Source organism: Macrobrachium nipponense, chromosome 11 (assembly GCF_015104395.2).
Source record: "Macrobrachium nipponense isolate FS-2020 chromosome 11, ASM1510439v2, whole genome shotgun sequence".
NCBI classification, from domain to species: domain Eukaryota; kingdom Metazoa; phylum Arthropoda; class Malacostraca; order Decapoda; family Palaemonidae; genus Macrobrachium; species Macrobrachium nipponense.
In genome coordinates, this window is record NC_061087.1 from 84797905 (window position 1) to 84823580 (window position 25676).

At 35.6% G+C, this 25676-nt stretch overlaps 4 protein-coding genes across 5 annotated transcripts in view; all 4 read right to left on the minus strand.

Annotated features, from left to right (window-relative positions):
- The window catches only part of LOC135208576 (acanthoscurrin-1-like), a 1049-nt gene extending 506 nt beyond the window's left edge, over positions 1–543 (minus strand). Inside the window, exons 1-2 of the mRNA XM_064240956.1 lie at positions 428–543; positions 1–123 (exon numbers count right to left, since the gene is read on the minus strand). The exon at positions 1–123 is cut by the window's left edge and continues 118 nt beyond it. Coding sequence (XP_064097026.1) covers positions 1–123; positions 428–442 — 138 coding nt within the window. The 5' untranslated portion in view covers positions 443–543. The remainder of the gene's footprint in view (positions 124–427) is intronic.
- The window catches only part of LOC135206747 (A disintegrin and metalloproteinase with thrombospondin motifs adt-2-like), a 315467-nt gene that overhangs the window by 161260 nt on the left and 128531 nt on the right, over positions 1–25676 (minus strand). The gene's annotated exons all lie outside the window — the stretch shown is intronic.
- Positions 3120–4038, minus strand: LOC135208647 (uncharacterized). The gene is made up of 3 exons (XM_064241080.1): positions 3907–4038; positions 3485–3722; positions 3120–3292 (listed from the first exon to the last, which is right to left on the minus strand). The coding sequence occupies exons 1-3, from the start codon at positions 3919–3921 to the stop codon at positions 3279–3281; spliced, it is 267 nt and encodes an 88-aa protein (XP_064097150.1). The 5' UTR covers positions 3922–4038; the 3' UTR covers positions 3120–3278.
- LOC135208702 (uncharacterized) lies at positions 6527–8309 on the minus strand. The gene is made up of 3 exons (XM_064241210.1): positions 8242–8309; positions 6941–7181; positions 6527–6630 (listed from the first exon to the last, which is right to left on the minus strand). The coding sequence occupies exons 1-3, from the start codon at positions 8254–8256 to the stop codon at positions 6617–6619; spliced, it is 270 nt and encodes an 89-aa protein (XP_064097280.1). The 5' UTR covers positions 8257–8309; the 3' UTR covers positions 6527–6616.

A 25676-nucleotide genomic window follows, 5' to 3' on the forward strand; every position in this document is an offset into this window, starting at 1 on the left:
GAATCCTCCTCCACCACCTCTGTGTCCACCTCCACCTCCAAATCCACCTCCTCCTCCAAAGCCTCCACCTCCTCGTCTTGGAGCAGCAGCGACGAGGGCTATCACCCCGAGGAGCACAACCACCTGGTTGGGGTGAGAAGAGTATCTTGGATTTTTTTGAAGAATAAAGAGGCAGAAATCTTGAAAATATGAGGAATTGATCTCATAAAAAAAGTAGTTCATTGGTGTTTATTGCTTCCTTTTAGAAATAATGACTTCATGAAAAGGATATATCCGCAGACTTCCAATTTAGTTTAGTTCGACATTAGAGCCTTATTGTCTCGATAAGTAATAAGTCTTTTCATGTGGTTTCTCGTCTCTTGACGAAAGATACATTATTATAAAGTATATAGTCTCTTGCAAAGAAATGTTATTCTGCTCTACTCACCACCTTCAAATTCATCTTGAACGATGGAAGGAGATCTTCACCAGGGAGAAGCAGCTGAAGAATGAGGTGCAGAAGGCAGAGGTCATTCCCTTTTTATACCCAAGTTCAGATGCCCCCGTCAGCCTGGCTGGGTCTCGAAATTCCCCGTCCGTTAGAGTGTTTGATTTCTCCCTTTTCCCATTTTCTGCCCCCCCCCCCCCCCCCCCCAAACCCCTTCCAGATCTCCTTCTCCATCTCGCTGTGTCATACCCTCCTTCTACTGTCAAGGGACCATGATTCTGTTTCGAATTTGAATCCATAAAGAGTCGTTTTCTTTCAAGCAGCCGTTTCTTTTTTCGTTCTATTTACCAGCATGCGCATCATTCACAGAAACTTGGGCGCAATAATGAAACTGCCGTGACGTCTGTTTCTTTAGAATAATGACTTGCTCTTTTTTTCTCGGGCACATGGCTCCTTCGTTGATGGATAAAAATGCTGAGTGGGTACTCTTTTGCTTTAGACCAGAAAGAGAGAGAGAGAGAGTAGAGAGAGAGACGAGAGAGAGAGAGAGAGGAGAGAGAGAGAGAGAGTTGATTGTAGTTTGTGTTTAAAGTATGATTTTCAACGTGGGAGTATTTTCCAGTGAATTTATTGGGATTTATGACTCCCAGAAGACCAGTTGCTAACCGGGAAAAGTTGTGTATCCTTCATGTGTTCTTACGTCATCAGGATGTCGAGTCCTCTTCTTAATTTGAAACTCTGTTCCTTCCTTGTGAAGATCCTCATTAGTTATCAGACTATTCTCATAGTTGTACCATTAATAAGCGCACAAAAAACAGTTGGGGACGAACGTTGTTGGTGTAGGCAAAGGAGATTTGCGTAATTCAGAAGATTTGTACACATTTCCGAAACGATAACTATTATAGTTGGATGCCTGCTAATGTTGCATTTTACATGCACATTTATTTGATTTAGAAAATTTTTTTATCTAGTCAAAATTTTACATTTTACCATCGAATTGAAATTTTCAGGTTCCTAGAAATTAGAGTTTTCTAGTTCTGAAGAGTCACGAGGTTACTTTACATTCTTTCAGTTTACAAGTAATCTATTTTGGCGATTAATGTGTTTCATAGTGTAGATGATTGTTGTTCTCCAGCTCTGGTTAACCTTCCAGTAGGTTCTTTAAAATTTAACGCAGCGCATCTGATCGAGTAGCTTTGCAGCTCCGAATGACAGTTGTTAATTTACAAAGGCTGTTAGCAGATTACTTGGCAGGTTGAATTCCCTGTCTGGCGTACTACTTATTTAGCGAATGGGTATATGGTTCTGTAGAAGCCCTTTTTGCAAGTTAATGGCCCTATAGGCTTTCTCGTGTATATGTGAGCATTTCGTATAATAATAATAATATAATAATAATAATAATAATAGTAATTTGGTATTGTCATGGTTTTGTCTGAGGAAGATTTTTGTAAGATAAAAGAGTTAGACTAAGTGCTTAAGTTCACATCTAAGAAATACTCCAATAATAAGTTTATTACCATTTTGAAATAATACAGATGTCTTTAATATATATGTAATATATATATGTATATATATATATTTATATATATATATATATATATATATATACATACATATGTAATTATGATAGCCACAATGCCCTCTTAACTTCTCAAATTCTTTTACTCTAATTTGGATACGCTTGTCACTACAAAGCCTTGAGATCTAACTTTCAAAGAAATGTGAAGAAATCATGGTGTCCGGTATTGGGAAACGAACCCGCATGCCATAATCACGACGAGGAGATCACCTTGCCGACCTGCTCGTGGTGGTCAGGTCGGCAAGGTGACCTCGTCGTGATTATGGTATCGCGTGTTCGTCTCCCGCTACGGACATCATGATTCCTTTATATTTCTTTGAAAGTTGGATCTCAAGGCTTTGTAGTGACAAGTGTATCCAAAATAGAGTAAAGAATTTGAGAAGTTAAGAGGGCATTGTGGCAATTAGAATTACATATGCTTCTGGTAATAATGGCCAGTAGATTTTACACACACACACACACACACACACACATATATATATATATATATATATATATATATATATATGTATGTATGTATATATGTATGTATGTGTATATATATTTATATGTGTGATTGTATCACTGTTATGTCTGTGTTTGTAGGATCTATACGTATATATCTGTTAACATGATCAGCTTAAATTGGGAGGAATTATAGCAGCAAAGTCAACAGGAGCGATGTCTAAATGGTGTCTTTTATTCGGATTTTTGTGCGATCTTTTTATCATAATTGTTTAATACTTTGATAGTTAAGGTGTATTATTATTTCTCGTACACGGCAAAGTTGTTGTAGAGCATAAACTCTTTCAGATAAGAGGAAAGTCTTTGAAAACATGTGATGGCATCGTGTTCAAGTAGATTTTCAATAATATATTCGTGTTATGTACAAGACCAAATGATAAGCATAATTATTATCTCATTTTGTGTCCCATGTGAGAAAATTCAGATTTTGATAATTGGAGTCATTATAAGACAATGGTTGCTGCTTAGGGTGTCGGGGACCATATTGCAGTAACGGAAATGCTTAGTTAGGTACCAAGTATAAATTCCCAAATGAAAACAGTAGAATTTAAAAAAGAATTCTAACAGCTTACTTGCTTATTACAGGAACGGAAATTAAAGCATGGTGTATAACATTTTCTGACTTTATTGAACTTTAACAAAGAAAAATAAAAAGGAACAAACAATGAAATTTCGGTCTGTACTTCAGTAGATGTAGAGGCAAGCCATCCAACTGAACTGTGCGAAACCGCCTTTCTTTCAAATTCTGATCATTTTCCATGAAGACTTCTAGCGTCCATAACCTGAAATGCATAGAAGAGGATCTCTAGAGTGGCGTGGATATTGTTAATTATAACGGTTAAATTGGAAAATGGTCCTTATCTGGTTTTGAGAAATAGTGTAAACTACCTTTTTTTCGTATAAAACAGAGGAATTAGTATTTAACTGCTACTTCATCTCATAACATTATAGCAATGGGAAACTTGAATGCTTACCTCCGCCTCCTCCAAAACCACCACCCCCTCCTATTCCACCACCGTGTCTGCCACCGCCTCCAAAACCTCCTCCACCTCCGAATCCACCTCCACCAAGTCCACCGCCTCCTCCTCCTCCGAATCCTCCTCCACCACCTCTGTGTCCACCTCCACCTCCAAATCCACCTCCTCCTCCAAAGCCTCCGCCGCGTGATGGAGCGGCAGCAACGAGGGCTATCACTCCGAGGAGCACAACCACCTGGTGGAGACATTGAAAAATAAGAATGATTATTTCTTTCATGAATATGACATGGTTAACATCAAGGTTGATTGCCCCCAAATGTCTGTCCCACGTTTTACTTTGACTCTACCCAGAAACACGAAAAATGGATGATTTTATTCTAATATCTTGCCAAGAATATTTTTGCTCTTATAATACTCACGACCTTGAGTTTCATCTTGACAGATGGAAGGTCTTCACCAGGGAGAAGCTGCTGAAGAATGAGGTGCCGAAGGGAGAGGTTTTGTCCCTTTTATACCAAAATGAGGTACCCTCCTTCCCACCGTCAATCAGGATTCCCCCTCCCTGTTTTTTTTATTATCCTGTGTGCTTGCTATCCTACCTTTCCCCTTCCCCGACTCCTTCTAGCTCCCATCTCCCTCGGAGTGTCCCCGAAACTCCCCTCTTGTTCCCGCCTCTTCCCAGAAGGCGACCGTTATTCTCTGTTTGAATTTGAGTCCTTACAAGTCGAGATGTATTTTAAGCGACGGGTTTTTTGCTGGTTTTCCAGCATTGTCATTAATCAAAGAAACTCGGCCATATTTATAAAAACTACGATGATGACGTGTGTTTCTTTGCAATAGTGACTTGCTTCGTGTGTGTGTGTTGTGTGCGAGTTGTCTCGTGCGCGGCATGCCTATCTTCTTGTGATAGACATCGACTTCATATTTACATTCGGAAAAGAACAAATAGAATATGAGTCAGTTGAAAGCGCATTTTCCCCTTAAAAATCGCGAGGTGATGTACTTGTCAGAAAACGAAAATACACGAAAACTCACGAAAAAATGAGCTTATATCTTGCCATATAAATGTTTGTATAAACAAATACAAGGACATTTTAAAAAACCGTCTCATTGCTCTCAATGGAAAGATTTGTATGTCTCTCTCTCTCTCTCTCTCTCTCATATATATATACATATATACGTATTATATATATACATACATACATACACATGCATACACGCATCATGAGATCAACACCCTTATAACAAAAGAATTGTTGAGAACTTAAGGGTACACACACACACACACACACACACACACACACACACACAATAGATACTATATAATATATATATATATATACATATATACACACATATATATATATTTATATATAAATCTGTAATTTTTTTATTAATTAGTTTTATTAGGAAGCTGAACGTTCTTAGAAATTGGAATTTACTAACTCTGTAGAGATATTAGGTGTTTGAGATTTTTTTTAATTTTACAAATGATTAATTATGGCAACCACTGTAATAGATTTCGGGATGGGGATCAGCATTTTTGTTATAATTACCGGTCACCTTAAACATTCAAACCCAAACGGAGTTGTAAAAACATACAATTATTAGAAATTTATTTGACTAGATATTAGTGAAGTCGTGAAATTTTTGGAGTTCGAAATAAGAAAAAAATAAATTTAACGCCATTTTTCCTGAACTCCAAACACGACCATTGCTACAAGTTTTCGACAAACTTTGCTTTAACATTTAATACCTTCTTTTCTAAGTAAGACTTGTTTTTTTTTATTTAACTTTCACTATAATATTGTAATCTATCATAGCCTCTTCACTGAGAGACCAAGATGGCGCATCCGTGTGAAATTTGTGAAAAATTGCAAAATCTCTGCGTTTACTCAATAACTCATTAACTCTGCAGTTGAGAATTTCCCTAAAGCGGTTGGCTTCATTTTTCTTTTATTTCCATATAACTCTAACCCGTGGAGGTTTGCTTTTGTAGATAGTAACCATTTAAGGTATTTTATGGGAATTGTAATAATAATAATTAATAATAATAATAATCAACTGGAAACATAGAGTGTTTAAACCACCGAAGATTTCATTTAACCTTGGCAACAAATAATCTGCAGTGAGGCGTTTTGTACAAAACGTCAGTCGTCTTGAGAAGGTCTTCTAATGGGTATATCTTCACAGTTTGATAAAATCTTGTTCACCTGTTCTAGAAACGCCCTGTAAGCACACACACACTCACTCACCTGCATGCATTCAAGCATTTAACAGCCTAACATCCTACCAACTTTATTGTCAAGATTATTATGGTGACATGGACTGACTTTTGCTACTTGGGTTTGGCATTCAGACATCTTTATTGCAGATTCTGAATTGCATAAATAGTATTGTGAATAGGAGTGGAGCATCAAAGTTATCAATTCCTTGAGAATTATATTGTATATTGTATATATGTATATATATATATATATATATATATATAAATGTATGTATGTATATACACTGTATATGAGAGAGAGAAGCGACGTATGGGGAGGGTTAAAACTATATATATGTGTGTGTATATATATATATATATATATATATATATATATATATATATATATATAATATATATAATAACGTAGTTTGAATATAGGGTGGTAAAGTCTACCTTTCTTTTATTTGTGGACATTCATGTTTTGTTTTATGTTTAGATTGTTGTGTTTCCTTTAGTTCACAGTTCTTCCGTTTTTGTCAACGCTCACTGGGAGAGGCCCATGCTGTTGCAAGGCCAGATAAGCTATCGTCTACGATAAGGGATAAGAATATTTCTGAGATCAGTAAATATGTACATTGTCTCGTTACCTGTACCATGTTGGGAAGGATGAGAATACTGGTAATTAATACTGTTTGAAGACAATGACCTTTCTTAGAATGTCATTGAATATGATGTCAGTAATGGAAATACTTATGAAGCTGCAATAAAGAAAAACTCTTGCACCTTTGTGGGTGATGATTACACATATTATAGGAACACAAATGAAATCCTTATGTATCATATTCTGTCTTTATTTGCCTTTAACAAAAACACAAAAAGAGAAAAAAAGAAGAATTTTTTATGGTTTTCCCTGGAGAATTCTAGCGCCCAAATCCTGGAATTCAGAGAATCACAGTGTTTAAAAGAAATTTGTGACTTTATTATTATTAATAATACTACTTTTAAAATATGTTTTTTAATCATTACAGAGGTAATTATTTCGCATTATTATGCCTTTAAAAATACTGTGAAATTACAGAGCTAATTATTTTTCAATACTATGACTTTAAAAATGCTGCGGAAGACTACATTTTTTCTTACAGATTTAGAAGTTTAGTTTTTCTGGTAATTCATCTTTGTAGGTGCTTTTTTTTTGATGCACATACATTTTCGCTTCATATTTACTAGCAAACTCGTATGCTTACCTCCACCTCCTCCGAAACCACCACCACCTCCAAATCCTCCACCATGGCTGCTACCTCCTCCAAAACCTCCTCCACCTCCGAATCCTCCTCCACCGAGTCCACCACCACCACCTCCTCCGAATCCTCCTCCACCGCCTCTGTGTCCACCTCCACCTCCAAATCCACCTCCTCCTCCAAAGCCTCCACCTCCTCGTCTTGGAGCTGCAGCAACGAGGGCTATCACCCCGAGGAGCACAACCACCTGGTTGGGGTGAGAAGAAGAAGAAGAGTTCAATTCCTTAGGCTGAAGCGACAGAAATCTTGGAGGAAATGATTTTATCCTTACTGATTATTTTCTCTTCTGGAACAATTTTGTTACTTAATGATTATACTCGATTGAAAGGGAGTGCATTCAACAACCACAGGCTTCCAATCTTACTTCTTCTTTAACTTCTTTCAAATGAACACCATATTTTTTTTGGAATTTAAAGTGAATAGCCCCTGTTGGTTTCCATTAATAGTGGCTTATTATGAATAATAATAATACAATAAATAAAGAATTAATAATAAGAATTAAATAAATAACAATAATAATAATGGTGTCGCTACACTTATTACTGCAAGGTAGCTGATGTTTTCTAGCACAGGCCTCCACTGGAGCCTGTGCAAGAAACATCAGCTACCTTGCAGTAATAAGTTTGTACGAGCACCAACCTGAAGGAGTGATAGAAAACGATCAGGCAAAGATCTCTGGGACTATGGTATCAGAGCAGATAGGGTGATACGTGCAAATAGACCAGACGTGACGTTGATTGACAAAATCAAGAAGAAAGTATCACTCATTGATGTCGCAATACCATGGGACACCAGAGTTGAAGAGAAAGAGAGGGAAAAAATGGATAATTATCAAGACCTGAAAATAGAAATAAGAAGGATAAGGGATGTGCCAGTGGAAATTGTACCCATAATCATAGGAGCACTAGGCACGATCCCAAGATCCCTGAAAAGGAATCTAGAAAAACTAGAGGCGGAAATAGCTCTAGGACTCATGCAGAAGAGTGTGATCCTAGAAACGGCGCACATAGTAAGAAAAGTGATGGACTCCTAAGTAGAGGGTGCAACCTGGAACCCCACACTATAAATACCACCCAGTCGAATTGGAGGACTGTGATAGAGCAAAAAAAAAAAAAAAAATAATAATAATAATAATAATAATATGGTAAAGTTCAGTACAGGAGTACTCTTTCGTCAAGAGCATTGCTTCCTCGTTACTTTAGTTAGACGAAAAATGTATTAATATTCTTCCGTTCTCTTCTACTCACCACCTTCAAATTCATCTTCAACAGTGGAGGGAGATCTTCACTAAGGAGAATCTGCTATAGAATGAGCTGCAGAAGTCAGGGGTTATTCCCTTTTTATACCTCAACTGAGATGACCTCCTCGTCCGGCAGCGTGTTTGATTTCCTCCCTTTCCTCATTTCTAAACCCCCCCCCCCCCCCACAACCCCTCACCCAACTCTCCCTCCCTTCAGTATTGCCATTCGAATTCGAATCCATAGAGAGTTGGGTTTTTCCTTCGAAGCAACTTGTTTTTAAATTTTGTTTTCTATTTATAATCATGGTCAGGATTCAAAGAAACTGAGGCACAGCTATAAAACTGCAGTGACGTCTGTTTCTTTGGAATAATGACTTGCACTTTCTTTTTCTCGGGCACATGGCTCCTGAAATTGAACCGATAGATAAGAATGCTGAGTACTCTTTTGCTTTGGATCAGAGAGAGAGAGAGGAGAGAGAGAGAGGAGAGAGAGAGAGAGAGACGAGAGAGAGAGAGAGAGAGAGAGAGAGAAGAGGAGAGAGAGAGAGAGACGAGAAGGTGGATGAAAGTTAATTTTCGCGTATTTTCCAATGAACCTAGTTGGATTTATGAGTCTTAGAAGAATACCAGAATGTGTAGTCCTTTTCATAATTTAGCATTATTCGTCATATCTGTTTTGATTCTTTCTTCATATATATATATATATATATATATATATATATATATATATATATATATATATATATATAGAGTTTTTATCACATCACCGTTATTTATATACAGTCATTAAGCCACAAATACCGTTTAATATCGAATTTTCGCTACTTCGGGAATATCCCCGACAGGGAATTACCACCGAAGGGGAATTATAAGGGATAAATGGATCGGTACTAAAGTGTCTCGAACGCTGGATACAGTACCTTCCAACGACTCAGTCGATGGTCAAACCACTTAACCATCAATAGTGGTTTGACTGTCGACTGTGTGACATTTGTCAGTAATTGAAGGCTGCAAGTTTACTCATCAAACGAATTCGTCCTTTTGTTGGGAATGTCCCCCGTGCTTTTGTCTCCATTTTTCTTTCCTTTTTCCCATAGGTCGTTGTATCCTGTGGGAGCCCTTTTTTTTTCAATTTTGTGGCCACTTAAAGTATCTTGTTGGAATTTATGAAAAATGAAAATTATAATAACAGTATTATTATTATTTTTCTATCTCAGTCATCCTACTTTGACTGGGCGATGTGCATAGTGTAGGGTTCCGGAGTACATCTTGCCTTCTTAGGAGTCATTCTCTTTTCTCAATATGTTGCCCTGTTTCTAGTAGCACGCTCCTCTGCATGAGTCATGGAGCTACTTCGCCATCTAGTTTTTTCAGGTTCCTTTTCAGGGATATCTGGATCGTGCCTAATGTTCCTATAATTATGGGTACAATTTCTACTGGTATATACTTTATCCCCATTTCTATTTTCAGGTCTTAATACTTATCAATTGTTTATCTTTCTTTTTCATCTACTCTGGTGTACCATGGTACTGCGGTATCAATGAGGGATATTATTATTTTGTTATTATTATTATTATTTTATTTATATTATTATTATTATTATTATTTATTATTATTATTATTATTATTGTATACCTGAAACATCCAACCAGCTCTGTTATACTCTATTCTTCTTCACCAAAACAAAAGTATTTCGTAGGTTTATTAAAACAGCCTTTAATGTGTGAGGAAATTATATCGACTCCCAGAAAACTACTAACCATAAAAAGTGATGACTACTTACAGTTTCTGAGCATTTGATAATAGGGTAGGACCGTAGGAGACTGCTTAAACTTGATAAGAAGTTTGACAGGCAATTAAATAAGTTACATTTCCTTCTAGAGCAACGGAAATTTAATAAAAATTCCACTATTTTGTCCATAATTATCAACCCCATTACTAACAAGGCGGTATCCGACTTCCAGCTTACTCATGGCGCATGCTAAAATCTACGGTCAAATAGAGCGTTGTTTCACTAACGAAAATTATAATAAATACGCTGTGATTTATCAGAAAAAAATGGTTTCTGTACTGTTTAACATGCACAGTATTTATTTTTTACATTTTAATTTTAATAAATAAATCATAAATATCGTATCCAAAAATTCCTGTATATTTAACTCAACGCAAAACAGATGTTTCAGACTTTCTTCTAGACTTTTCCTTAGGGCTTCGTGTCCCCTCAAAACAACAACAGAAACAGGAAGAGCAACAACAAAGTAGTTTGTAGGCTTACTCTCCGAGTGAGCAAAGATGGCATGAACAGTTAAATACTGTGGATCTCAACAGGGCTGTCTTGCAATCTGATATCTACATCAGAAGCATTTGTCCCCAATGGGTCAGCCTCTCAACTTGGAGTGATTTGGTGGTCCTATGCCCTTACGGAAATTTGCCAAAAGGCCTTAGGTCGGGAGCCGTTGGTCTAATTGATGTGTTTGACAGTTTTCATCAATTACTGTTCAACTATTCTTGAAATGTCCTGTTATAAACACTACAAAATCGATCATACATTCTACTATCTAGCAACATGCCAACTTCATTGGCAAAGGTGATGATAATAATAATTGCTTATTATACTGCTAGTGTGTAGATCTCAAAGACGTTTTTACTTTAGATTAAAACAGGACAATCTTATGTAAGGTGTAGGAGTATTGCAATTATCATCATCTCGAATATATATATATATATATATATATATATATATATATATATTCATATATATATGTATAATATATATATATATTTTTAATATATATATATATATATATAGTATAATATATATATATATATATATATTTATATGTGTGTGTGTGTGTGTGTGTGTGCTGTACATATGAGAGAGAGAGAGAGACGTTGCCAGCAGCTGAAACTGGAAAGTCTTAACTTAGGTGAATGCACAGTTATAAAGTCTACCCGGTTTCTATTTTAATCATTGATTTTTTTTTTTTTTTTTTTTTTTTTGTGCTAATTTGAGTGTAGTGTAGCTTTAAATTTTCTCCCTGTTTTCGTTTTCATTTCTAATTTTAATATCAACTCAAACCAAACGGGCAAGTACTTTGCCTTTTACTCGGTAATGGAACAGAAATGAAATTCTTATGTAAGGTAATCTGTCTTTATTGCTCTTTAGCTAAAAACTGAAAGACAAACAAACAAATAAGACGTTTTGTGGTCTTCCCTGCAGATTTTTAGCGCCCAAATCCTGAAATACATAGAATCACAATATTAAACAGTAATTTGTTTGGTTTCGAAGATTTTTTTTCTGTCATTACAAAAGTAAATATTTTGCCTTCTTATGGCTTTGCAATGCTGTGGAAGATTAGATATTTTCCTTATACAGTAAGAAGTTTTTTTTTTTATGTACATAATTTCGGTTTATATCAACTTGACGTTCGTGTGCTTACCTCCACCTCCTCCAAAACCACCACCGCCTCCAAATCCTCCACCACGGCTTCCGCCTCCTCCAAATCCTCCTCCACCTCCGAATCCTCCTCCACCAAGTCCACCACCACCTCCTCCTCCGAATCCTCCTCCACCACCTCTGTGTCCACCTCCACCTCCAAATCCACCTCCTCCTCCAAAGCCTCCACCTCCTCGTCTTGGAGCAGCAGCGACGAGGGCTATCACCCCGAGGAGCAGCAACCACCTGGTTGGGGTGAGAAGAGTATCTTGAATTTTTTTGAAGAATGAAGAGGCAGAAATCTTGAAAATATGAGGAATTGATCTCAAAAAAAAAAAAAATTGTTCATTGGTGTTTATTGCTTCCTTTTAGAAATAATGACTTCATGAAAAGGATATATCCGCAGACTTCCAATTTAGTTTAGTTCGACATTAGAGCCTTAATGTCTCGATAAGTATAAGTCTTTTCATATGGTTTCTCGTCTCTTGACGAAAGATACATTATTATATAGTCTCTTGCAAAGAACTTTTATTCTGCTCTACTCACCACCTTCAAATTCATCTTGAACGATGGAAGGAGATCTTCACCAGGGAGAAGCAGCTGAAGAATGAGGTGCAGAAGGCAGAGGTCATTCCCTTTTTATACCAAGTTCAGATGCCCCCGTCAGCCTGGCTGGGTCTCGAAATTCCCCTTCCGTTAATGTGTTTGATTTCCTCCTTTTCCCATTTTCTGCTCCCCCCACCCCTACCCCTTCCAGATCTCCCTCTCCATCTCTCTGTGCCATACCCTCCTTCTACTGTCAAGGGACCATGATTCTCTTTTCGAATTTGAATCCATAAAGAGTGGTTTTCTTTCAAGCAGCCGTTTCTTTTTTCGTTCTATTTACCAGCATGCGCCATCGTTCACAGAAAGTTGGGCGCAATAATGAAACTGCAGTGACGTCTGTTTCTTTAGAATAATGACTTGCTCTTTCTTTCTCGGGCACATGGCTCCTTCGTTGATGGATAAAATGCTGAGTGGGTACTCTTTTGCTTCGGACCGGAAAGAGAGAGAGAGAGAGAGAGAGAGTTGATTGAAGTTAGTGTTTAAAGTATGATTTTCAACGTGGGAGTATTTTCCAGTGAATTATTGGGATTTTTGACTCCCAGAAGACCAGTTGCTAACCGGGAAAAGTAGAGTATTCTTATTCGTGTATTTTCCAAATTTTCGAGACTTTGGGTCTCATCATCAGGGCTATCTCTATGGAGTTAAAAAAAACTCAGTTTTTTTTTAACTCCATAGAGATAGCCCTGATGATGAGACCCAAAGTCTCGAGAATTTGGAAAATACATGTATGATGCTACGCTGGCTTTTCTCCATCCTATTTATATTATTATTAATATATATATATATATATAGATATATATATAATATATAATATATATATAATATTATATATATTAGGGCTTGTGGCCTTGTATGATAAAGCGCCCTATGAGGTAATGTTAGACTGCGATAATCTTACGCTAAGTCGGTTGGTATTGCACTTCCATCTTCAATGGAGTGTCTGGGGGTTTGTAGATCACTTACGAAGTCGGTATTATCTTGTTGGTTATTACGACGATGTGTTAAACTCATGTTGGTTCGGTGAGGAGGTTCTTGGTAGAAAACACTAAGTATAAAAAATTATATATTCTTCTGAAGTTTTACATGGTGAAGATCAGGTATGATTGTACAAGTCTTCTAATAACGATAGCTTGATCGCTTCTGCCAATGATGATGGCTAATCCTATTCCTCTACATGATAAAGCTTAGGTAAAGAGGTACAGGTCTTCTAATGACGATAGCTAACTCTGTTCTGCTTGTCTACCATCTCTGTTACAAGTTATGAAGGAACAGACAGTAGTTCGAACATATGAACATACTTACAAATGACATAGTTTCATACGAACACACAATCAAAATGAGACACGCTACAGATCACGTAGGCGGTAGTTGTCTCAAGCAGGGAGCTTGGACTAATGTTTATAAACAATTGAATGACTACAGGTGATCCGGCATGTTATCTTAGCCTACTTTGTTGTATACGTCATCTTTAGCGTCTCTAGTCTGATCACATTCCTGCAAGCAATCTTTTATAATATGGACTAACATTCCATAATTTTTATTATGTAAACACTTACATCAGCTCGGTCAGCTACCAAAACCAACTACTGAATATTACTCAAACTTGACTTGCATTGGACTTATAGGAGTGTGATACAGACACTATGTGAATATATATAGATATTAGTAAATAAAAATTCATGGTGTACATGAATTGATTCAAGTAATAAAATATAAAACAATGATATTGGTAAATAATAGTGATCACGTGATATATAATGATACAGTTTTTTTCACTTCATCTCATTAAGATACATATGCTACAGAAAATACTAATGTACTCTGATAATTGCATAGAATGAAGATTAACATGATAAAAATCATATTTTAACTGATAAAAAATTTCATATATGAATTGATAAAATTATCAATGTTTATGCTGATTGATTCGTTGATTTTTATGCTAAATGTTATATATCTGATTCATTAATTCATATACTAACTCATAAATAACTGCAGATATTGGTAAGATAAAAGGTAACAGATTGATTATAGGCTACCTGATTTGTTTATACATATGTATATGGATTCATATAATTATGATTAATATATGTGCACTTTAAATAGATTCCTATTGCGTACACGCAAAGATATATTTCGATTCCGTTATTTATGATCATTTATATATAGATTCCTAGTGCGTACACGCAAAAAAATATATTTCGATTCTGTTATTTATGATCATTTATATATATATATTCTAGTGCGTACACGCAAAAAAAATATATTTCGATTCTGTTATTTATGATCATTTATATATATAGGATACATGACCGAGGTTATACTACTTCACATTTAACTAGCTTTCGAACAACTTTTCGTCCATTACACAGTTCCAGACAACCACCTATAGCCAATGAAACGGCCTTTTTCAATGGTTAAAACAAGGGGAAAATTTGCCTGGGCGGGTCCAACGTTTTATTTTTGCGCTCATACTTATTCTCTGCATCCTAAGCTACACGATTACGTTCGCGATGAATAAAAAAACATCCCCAGCACGAGTCCTTCGCCAGCAAAGTAGAGTTGAATATCCTTCGGGTCGTAATTGTCAAGAAGTATGTCCCTTTTGTAGTCGAATTCCGACAGCCGCTGGAGCGTTTCCGCATGAAAACGAGATTAACGACGAGATACGGTGTCGGTCGAAGAAGTCCATGAAAAAATTCCTTTCACATTGTAGGCGGTTGTTACTTGACTGTAGTCGTCCCGCTGCGACGAACGATTTTTTGAAGTTGCGATGTGAAACTCTCATACTGCAGGATACTGTAACCAGGTTCCATTAATCAGCCTGCAAGTGAAATTATACTTGTCACAAGGGCAAAGTAAATTCAGACGACATCCAAATACAGGGGAGGGAAGAGAGCCATTTAGACCAGACTTAACCCACATGAATTCGCTGATATTTTGGAATTCAGAAGAGTCCGCTGTACAAACTTTTTATCCATGGCATTAACAATGAGTGAACCTATCCATGTCTATGATGACTCGTAAAAATATCCATCCAATTAATTAGTAAAAATAAATAGATATCAATACGAATCTCAAAGAAAATTCGATATTACTGGTAGTAAGTTACTAGACAAAGAAGTGGAAAATGGAGCTATTTGTAAGATTGCCAGGCAGCATAAGAAAGTTCCCCCAAAGAGAATATTAATCATGATTCTATGTGCCCTAACAAAAGTTTCATATTCAATTTTCTCGTGCGCATCCTCTGAGGTTAATTTTTTTAAAAACTTTATTAATAGGTAGGAGATGCAACGAAAAAAACCCACTATGTAACCTAATTTCTAAATAAACTTTGGGTTTTCCAAGAAAATGTGACATTTTTCCCATGATGTTTTACTTGAATTGTAATAGGCTAATGTTGCAAGTAATATTTCATATATACATATCTTGATACTTCTAAATGTCTATGAGGTTTCAGAAAAAAAAAAAATTTAATTCATTTTGTTGTTATAGAAATTCTATTTGCTTATTTTGTTCATTAATTTTTAAAATGATTGCAAGTCCTTAACTAATTGCATTACACACACGGATAAGAATATGTTTATGTGGCCTGTCATGTGAACCTATGAACCACATGTGAAGTTCATGAACTAAGCATTCCTTTCTCCAGTCAATCTGCTTTGCAAGCGCAAGATGAAGCCTGTGCAAGCAGATATTTGAGGTTAAAGGAATCAATGCTGATACGGCAGACGCGACAGACCTTCTAGAACTGATGACGTCGTCACCAGCTTAAAGAGTTACGTTACTTGCTGTAAGAGATACGACTTTAGGATAAATTTTTTGTTTTTCAATACTCGACCCACATGAGAAGAATGTCTGAAAAAAAAAACAGTACCAAAATTGAACAATATATTAGTTCATGTTGGAAATCTGCATAATTGTAATTATGTTAATTAAATATTCCTTATTCAAACTATATGAAAAAGGTTTCCATACACAAATTCTATATATATTATTAGCCCTGATAAGATTCATATAGGATTATTTCTAGATAACATTTTCACTTCTAGACTTCCTGACTTTAAAATCTCTTTTATTTTATTTTATTTTATTTATTATTTATTTATTTATTTATTTATTTAATTTTTTTTTTCATTGACTACGAATATAAATCACCGGGACAGACAATATGTCAGTAGATTTTGGATATGTGTTTGAACTTTTAGCTTATTTGTCATTACTAAAGCGTTAAGTTAGAGTTCAAATCTTTACGCATATCTATTTGGATATTTAATTATCTATGGTTACGTTTTGCTTATTGATTTTATCGTGATTCCTTTTTTATTATAATTTGTAACCCTTCCGACTTCTTACGGAGTGTATTATATTGACTCCACTTGTATCCATATTTATTTTATTTTTTTATATTTATTTATTTATATATTTTTTTATATATATTTGATAAATTAATGGTTGGCTTGAATATGTGGAAAAGTGTTCTAGCGGCGTACCGTATAAGGCTACTTGCGGCATCAATTCTATAGATACAAGATATAAATGATAAAGGTATTTAAAACCGCGAGAACCGCTATAATCCAGTTCGGATCCAATATCACGAGTTGTAACTCGTAAGACATTGACACTTCCTATTTAATTATCAGTTATTCTACCAACCGATTGACTGGTGATATATATTATTGGTTTTCTTATAGATAGGAATTCACACAACGTGTTAAGGAGATTTTTGATTTACACCACCCGAGTCACAGATTATTATGTGTTGAATTCTATGTTTACTGATTTAGCACTCATAAATATTCCTAACGCACTCAATTGCGGTGTTTGTTTTTTGGTGCTATTAATTCTATATAACGTGTCAAGGAACTATTAACACTAAGAAGTGTTTATTCCCTCTGTCAAACTCGTAATTCTGTTAATAATTCTACGTATATTCTTTCAAGGATTGATTTGGCACAGGATAGGCCCTTAACTGACAGGTGTCTTAGTGTGTCCCTTGTTTTCATGACACGTGTTACAATCAGTTATGTGTTTTTTATATCTGTAAGCATTGTAGGCAGTAAAACAGTGATTTGGCTTTCTGTGACATAGTAGGGAAACCTGGATGACGGAATGCAACCAGTTTATGACGATTGGTATGAAAGAGATTATTACTACTACCTGGTCGTTAGTCATCTGCTGTGTTCTTCGGGTTTTCCTCGTCACGGACCTACATATAATATTACATTTGATTACATTATTCTGATACACATACTTTAAATGTACTTTTGCTTTAGGGTTTCTGCTCGAAGGGTTTATTGTTTTTTGCTTAGCCGCTGACCCTGTTTCCGTTTCGAAGTGTTTATTGTTTGGTGTTTATTGTTTTTTGCTTATCGCTGTTGACACTTGCTTTGTTCAGTTTTTGTAACAGTTCTGCGCTCCGACCCAGATATTCAATGCTCGCGATCTCTTGGGTTAAGGAATTTTCTTGTTTAGATACGTTTTTAACAATAGGCACGGATGTTTCTATATCTTTTAGTCCAATTAATGGTTCTTTGCTGTATTGGTGCGGGATTGCGGGATAATGCGTCAGCTATGATATTTGCTTTCCCAGGTAGATATCTTATCTTGGCTCCAATAACCTGAATGATCATTTGTCACCGAGTTCCTTTTGGACTGTGATTAAAGCCTTTGAAAAACTCGGTAAAGGACTCATGTTCAGTAAGGACTTTATCAGGATAGCCATAGATTATGAACTTAAAATGTACTAGTGTTAAAGATACCTAGCCCTTCCTTGCCTATTACTGCATATTTACTTTCAGAGGGCTTTAGTTTACGTGAATAAAAAGCTATAGGAAGAACTGTTTATCATATTACTGAAGTAGTATCCCTCCCCTTACCCCTTGGTCTGAGGCGTCTGTTGCAATAAAAAAAAAAATTCCTTATTTAAATCAGGGATTTTTAAGTTAGGTAAGCTGCATTTTCCGCTTTTAAGATATCGAACGCCTGTTGATGCTTTTCAGACCATAATAAATCTACGCTCTTCTTCGTAAGAGCTGTTAAAGGAGCTATCAATGATTGAAGAGTTACATATTTACAATACGATTATAATACCCACTACAGCGCAAAAGTGCTGTATCCCCCTTTTACGTTAATAGGTACCGGAAAGTTATGAATAGCCGACACCTTACCATGGACTACTTTTAAGACCTTGACCAGACACATAAAACCTAGATAAACATGTTCGGTTTTAAAAAACTCACATTTAGATATTTTACTCTGAGATTATTTGTCTTTGTCTCTGTAGCACTAGCTCTACTTTATGTGAATGTACTTCTAAGGTATTAGAAAAGATTACAAGATCATCCATATAGGCATGTAGGTTATCCCCTAAAAGTCTCCAAACACTATATTGTAATTTGGGGCGCAACGTAAGCCGGAGGCATACGTAAAAAATTGATAATGTCCCCTGAGTGTGCTGAAAACGGAGTATGAGGTACAATCACTTAGGTAATGGTATCTGGTAAAAGCTTTTAAGTAAGTCCAAGTTGGTGAAAAAAAAATTTACTCCAACCTAACAGAGATAAGATGTCGTCGTACCATCGCACTGGAAAACTATCGGGAGTCGTTTCCTTGTTTAAGCGACAGAATCTACGCAGATACGCCAAGTCCGATCTTTTATGGCATGACATTTGAGGGAAAAATTATATGGGCTTATTTGATTTCCTAATGACTCCTATTACTAACATTTTTCAACTTCGTCATTTATCTCTATTTTGAAATTTCATTGGGTTCTACACGAAGGTACGTATATAGCTTTATGTTTGTCCTTAGACCGTATTTTGTTTTCAATGACATCCGTTTTTTCTCCCAGAGATCACTCGCTAGTGGAGAAACTTCGTGGTATTCAGATAAAAGATAAAAAAAGTTTCTGCTGAATCATCTCTGCTTGAATGACTTTACTGATATTACTTTAGATAGATTATCAGAGAGATTCATCCACGACTGGTTGGGCGGGATAAAAATTAGGCAACAATAAAAAGAAATGCGATATTTATATGTATAGGTTTTTGTGGATTACTATATTAACTTGTTTGCAGCGAGTCAACCGCGTTGTCTAGGGCTTTGTTCGCGGAAATCGTTATATTTCAGAGTGTCGGGAAGGATTAAAATTTCATTTCCCAGCAAAGTCTTTTTTACACGCACTAAGACATTCGAGGGTGCATGCTTCTCGAGATTTTGCGTGCAAAGTGCGACTTGCGGTTGTGGAGAATTCTGTTGGGTCATTTGAACAATGTTACGATTTATGAGACAAATGTATAGTTCCTTTATATAAGTTATTATTTGATTAACTGTCTCATTTTTGTTCAAACGGATTTTAATATGTTTGAAGGTTTTATAGGATTTTCCTTTGATAAACACGCCTTATTTTGCAGGATGTAAGATAATATTTTGTATACCCCTAGATGAATCTTACAATTACACTAGATACAGATCGAATGTTTTTTATAACTATAGAGGTATCTGTAAGCGCTCGCTTATCCGGACTTCTCATTAGGGAAGTTCGAACAACAGACGGTGAGTCCGTAAATACAGGATATTACGTGTACTAAAGGAATAAACAAGATATTCTAATTTTTACGGCGCGTACAGTCGGGCTTTATCCACCACTACTTATAATTAACTACGTATTAAAAAAAACGAAAACCTGCTCTGATTACTTTATACGGTCGTGTGTTTCATAGGAAAATCCTTTTTAATTTCAAAAAGATATCGGCATATGAACCAACATCGCTTTTTTCCCCGACTCTGGTAGAGTCGCTTATTGTGTGGAATTTGCTTCGCTTTGAAAACTCGGCAGATTTAACTAACCTTGACCGCTTGACTAGGTGACACAGTAACCGAGTTTGCTTGTTTGATTCTGAAAGGCTACTGTTTCTATTTCTTTTTGTAATAATTAGGATCCTTCTCTTTATTACCATCGGCAACGTATTGTGTGTTTTTAGCATTATGTTGCTGGTTACGTATAAAGCAATGAATGACGAACTATTAGGAGCTGAGCGATTACTATTAAGACAAGTTATCACTACTGCATTCAATATTAACTGTTCGTACTTCATTCTTTGCTAAAATTTGAAATAGTGAAGGATACTGGTCAGCGCATTTAGCCTGATGAAAGTTTTTTTTTTTTTTAAGTTGAGTCATTGAGGTTCGATATTTTATATAACTCAAAAAACTCAAGGCTAAAACTGCGATCGGGACTTGCAAAGGAGCATTTATTGTCATGACCCGAAATAGTGTTACCTCTAATTTATATAGATTTGTACGGGTGTTCTACTTGTTTTTTGTGTGTTTTCTAATCACTACGGTGCTTAACGACCCTATCCATGCATCTGTATAAATACAGACGTCCACTGCGTAAACGCATATTCACTGTTTAATATGATTTGTTACGTAAGGGATTAATATCACCCAAAATGATAAAATTAACATAGTATCTGATTATGATATTTCAGTAGAACTTCTGGAAACAGACACTCAAAGATAAAAACTCGCAGTAGCGAAATCTCAATGATGTTGATAATTTCTGTAAAAAAGTAAGATTAAGAATGTCTCGTAACTTCAGCCACAGGAATAACGAAATTCGGAATAACGAAATTCATTTGGAGTAACTCAAAGTTACTCCAAATGAATAAAAAATTGTACTTAGCTTGCTTTTGTGGGAAGTCACGGTGTTCCGATAACGACACACGGCCTTGGTCCTCCTTCTCTATTTAGCGGATGACCTGGTTTGGCTTTAGTTTTCCTCCTGTGCGCGTTGTTTCGATGATTCGAGCCTTGAAAGATCCGATGCTGCAGACGCGTTTCGTTTGTTTCTTGAAGTATTCACTAACGATGATACTAAGTTGCTTGAAGAATCTGTTGCTTTCGTCGTCGTTGAAAAGTTCTTATTGTTTTCTGAAGTCGCTCACTAACGATGATACTAGGTTGCTTGAAGAATCTGCTGCTTCCGTCGTCGTTGACTTCTTATGATACATGATTTATCATTCTGGTTTTTTCTTCGTAGGACGTTGTAGAGTTCTTCTGGTACGCTGGCCACCAAATATTAGGGCTTGTGCCTTGTATGATAAGGCGCCCTATGAGGTAATGTTAGACTGCGATAATCTTACGCTAAGTCGGTTGGTATTGCACTTCCATCTTCAATGGAGTGTCTGGGGGTTTGTAGATCACTTACGAAGTCGGTATTATCTTGTTGGTTATTACGACGATGTGTTAAACTCATGTTGGTTCGGTGAGGAGGTTCTTGTAGAAAACACTAAGTAGATTATATATTCTTCTGAAGTTTTACATGGTGAAGATCAGGTATGATTGTACAAGTCTTCTATTACGATAGCTTGATCGCTTCTGCCAATGATGATGGCTAATCCTATTCCTCTACATGATAAAGCTTAGGTAAAGAGGTACAGGTCTTCTAATGACGATAGCTAACTCTGTTCTGCTTGTCTACCATCTCTGTTACAAGTTATGAAGGAACAGACAGTAGTTCGAACATATGAACATACTTACAAATGACATAGTTTCATACGAACACACAATCAAAATGAGACACGCTACAGATCACGTAGGCGGTAGTTGTCTCAAGCAGGAGCTTGGACTAATGTTTATAAACAATTGAATGACTACAGGTGACGGCATGTTATCTTAGCCTACTTTGTTGTATACGTCATCTTTAGCGTCTCTAGTCTGATCACATTCCTGCAAGCAATCTTTTATATATGGACTAAACATTCCATATTTGTTTTTTTTTATTATGTAAACACTTACATATATATATATATGATATATAATATAAATACATATATATATATATATATATCTTGCCTTTATCGTTGATACCTCAGCCAGATTTTTCCTATTCACTTTCATGGTGTAGTAAATGTTTGCCTCATTAGTTATCAGACTATTCTCATAGCTGTACAAGCGCCTCAGTGGCGTGATCGGCATGGTCTTGGCCTGCCACCTCGGTGGCCGCGAGTTCGATTCTCGGGCATTCCATTGATGGTGTGAAAGATGTGTATTTCCGGTGATAGAAGTTCATTCTCGACGTAGTTCGGAAGTCACGTAAAGCCGGTGGTCCCGTTGCTGAATAACCACTGGTTCCATGCAACGTAAGAAACACCATTCAAACAAACAATGATAGCTGTACCATTAATAAGAAGCGTAAAAAAAAAAAAAAAGTTGCTGACGAACGTTGTTGCTGTAGGCAATGGAGATTTATGTAATTCAGAAGTTTTGTGCACTTTTTCCCATTTCCGAAACGATAACTAGGTACTACTTGGATGCCTGATAATGTTGCATTTCGAATGCACATTTGTTTGATTTTGAAATTTTTTCATCTAGTTAAGAATTTACATTTTACCATCGAATTGAAATTTTCAGGCACCTAGAAATTGGAGTTTTCTAGTTCTGAAGAGTCATGCGGTTATTTTACATTCTTTCAGTTTACAAGTAATCTATTTTGGCGATTAATGTGTTTCACAGTGTTGACGATTGTTGTTGTTGCAAAAAATCTTCAATATGAAATTAGATTGAAGAAAACGTAGAATTATTTGACAAATTGGTTGAACAAAGACCAGTGAATTTGAAAGTGATTGCTATGTAAGATAAAAAAAAATTAACTGCAACGCCGTTTTTTGCTTTGCATCTATATAAGACCATTGCTATAATTTGGTGGGTTACCAATTATGCACATCATTATTACTTAATTTCTTATGAGATGCGTTTTTTTTCTGTTACAAATGTTTATTCAAAGCTTAATATATGGTGTAGTCTATAAATGCCTGCGTAATTTTAATCTTGCTCAAAAATTCATATTTGTTTGCAATTACAATAAGGTTTCTACAGTTCCACATCACTTAATGAGTATGATATTGAAATCTAATATCGTTTCTTGAGTGGGACGTTAAGCTGGCACATCTGTGTGGCATTTATGAATAATTGCAAAGGCTGGAAGTTACTCATCAAACGAGTTCCACTTTTCATTTGGGAAGGGACCCCCAGTGCGTTGGCTCCCTTTTTTTTTTTTTATTCTTTTTGCCACATGAGACATTATAGCCCCTGGAAACTTGTTTTTCGTACTTAGTGGTAATGACGAGTATATTGTGAGAATTTATGAACAATTGAAACATAATAATAATAATAATAATAATAATAATAATAATAATAATAATAATAATAATAATGATAATAATAATACTAATAATTATTATTATTATTATTATTATTATTATTATTATTTTTATTATATTTTTCTTATTTATTTATTTTATTTTATTTTGTTTTATTATTTATTTATTTATTATTTTTTTTATCAGTCATCTTATTCGACTAGGTGGTATTTATGTATAGTATGGGGTTCCGGGTTTCATCCTGCCTCAGGAATCTATGACTTTTCTCTTCTCACGTGTGCTGTTTCTAGGAAACACAGTCTTCCGCATGAGTCCTGGAGCCATTTCGGCATATAGTTTTTTCACGATTATTATTATTATTATTATTATTATTATTATTATTATTATTATTATTATTATTTGCACCAGAAACATAAATCCTTCTATGAACAATAATTTAAACCCGAAGATCGCATGTTAACATGGCATATAAACTACTTGGAGGCGTTTTCCGAAAAAAGGTACTCTTGTGGAGAGCATCGTCGTATACAATGGTTTCTCAAGTTTTTTATTATTTTTTTTTTTAGTTTATAGCCTCTCCTTGTAATCTCCAATATTTGTTTCTTAGGCTGTAAGGGCCCACATATTAGTGGAAGAAATACTTAAATTTTGTAAGAGTATTATTTCCTTATTTATTTGGTGATATGGTATTTCACGAAATCTGAAATATTTTGTTGGCTCAATCAAACAGCCAGTTATGATCATTCATTATTTTTCTGATACATAAGAGCATTGCTGGAAAAATTCTTAATCATTAAGTTACTAACGTTTAGAATACAATCAATTTTTTTACCAAAAGCAATAATGTCCTTTATAAAATATACATATACATATATATTTATATACTGTATATATATAATATATATATATATACACACATATATATATATAATTTTTCCAATTTTGTTGAGTGAGATCCTTGTGACAGACATAATATCACAAGTTTTTCGTCTCAGGTCCAGAGATGAATTATGATCACCTCTATTCACAATTTGTATATGGTGTCGAATTTGAGATAGCTTCTAAAACCTAATCCAACCAGGTAGGAAGTCGGAAAGGCAATGACATATAAGTTTAATTTCTTCGAAGGCAGTGGGAATTTCTTAGCAGCAACTTCACTATAATTGCCTATAAGTTATTTAGTCCATTACTAAATTATCTTGAACGATTTGATGATTGTGTCACTCATTCAGGCTTTCTTCGTCTGATATCGGCATTAGCTGCATTTGTCCGAAATAGGCCACCACCCACTTGAAATACGTTGGTAGTTTTGTGGCCCTTTTGAAATGTGCCACAAGGACATGGGTAAGTGTGGTGTGATTGATAATTCTGCAAATTCCACGAAACTGTTCATCTCTTCCTCAAATGCCGAGCTACATTTGTACACTCATCACATGCATTTAACAACTTATTATGCTGCCCACCTCACTGGCAAAGGAGATGATAATAATTAATTATAATGCTACTTGGCAAGCTTTCAAAGATTTCTTTAAGTCATGTCAGAATCACATAATTTCCTTTGTAGTATAAACATTATTACTACTTAAGATTATAGATTATATACATATATATTAATATATCTATATATCTATCTCTATATATATATATATATATATATATATATATATATAGATTTGTTTTGCCATAAGTTATCTCTGTTTTCATTTCACTTGTAACTTTACTGACAGTTCGTGCGACTTACAACTTACAGGATCATCCTCGATGGTGAGTGAACATATTGTAGGAAAACAAATGAAATTCTTCTGTAAAATATTGCCTTTATGGTCTCTTTAGCGGAAAACAAAAAGACAGACAGACAAATGGACATTTTTATGGTTCTTCCCCGAAGAATTCTAGCGCCCAGATCCTGAAATATTGAATTGCTGTGTTAAAAGGTTATTATCTGTTTGTTATAATTATTAATGATAAGATATTTTTTGTCATCACGAAGGTAAACATTTTGCTCTTTTGGATTAAAAAATGCGTGAAAAATATTGATACTTTTTCTTTTTTCATTGACTGGAAACTCGTATGCTTACCTCCGCCTCCTCCAAATCCACCACCCCCGCCGTCCAAATCCTCCTCCATGGCTGCCACCGCCGCCTCCAAAACCTCCTCCGCCCCCGAATCCACCTCCACCAAGTCCACCACCACCACCTCCTCCTCCTCCTCCTACCTCCTCCTCCTCCTCCG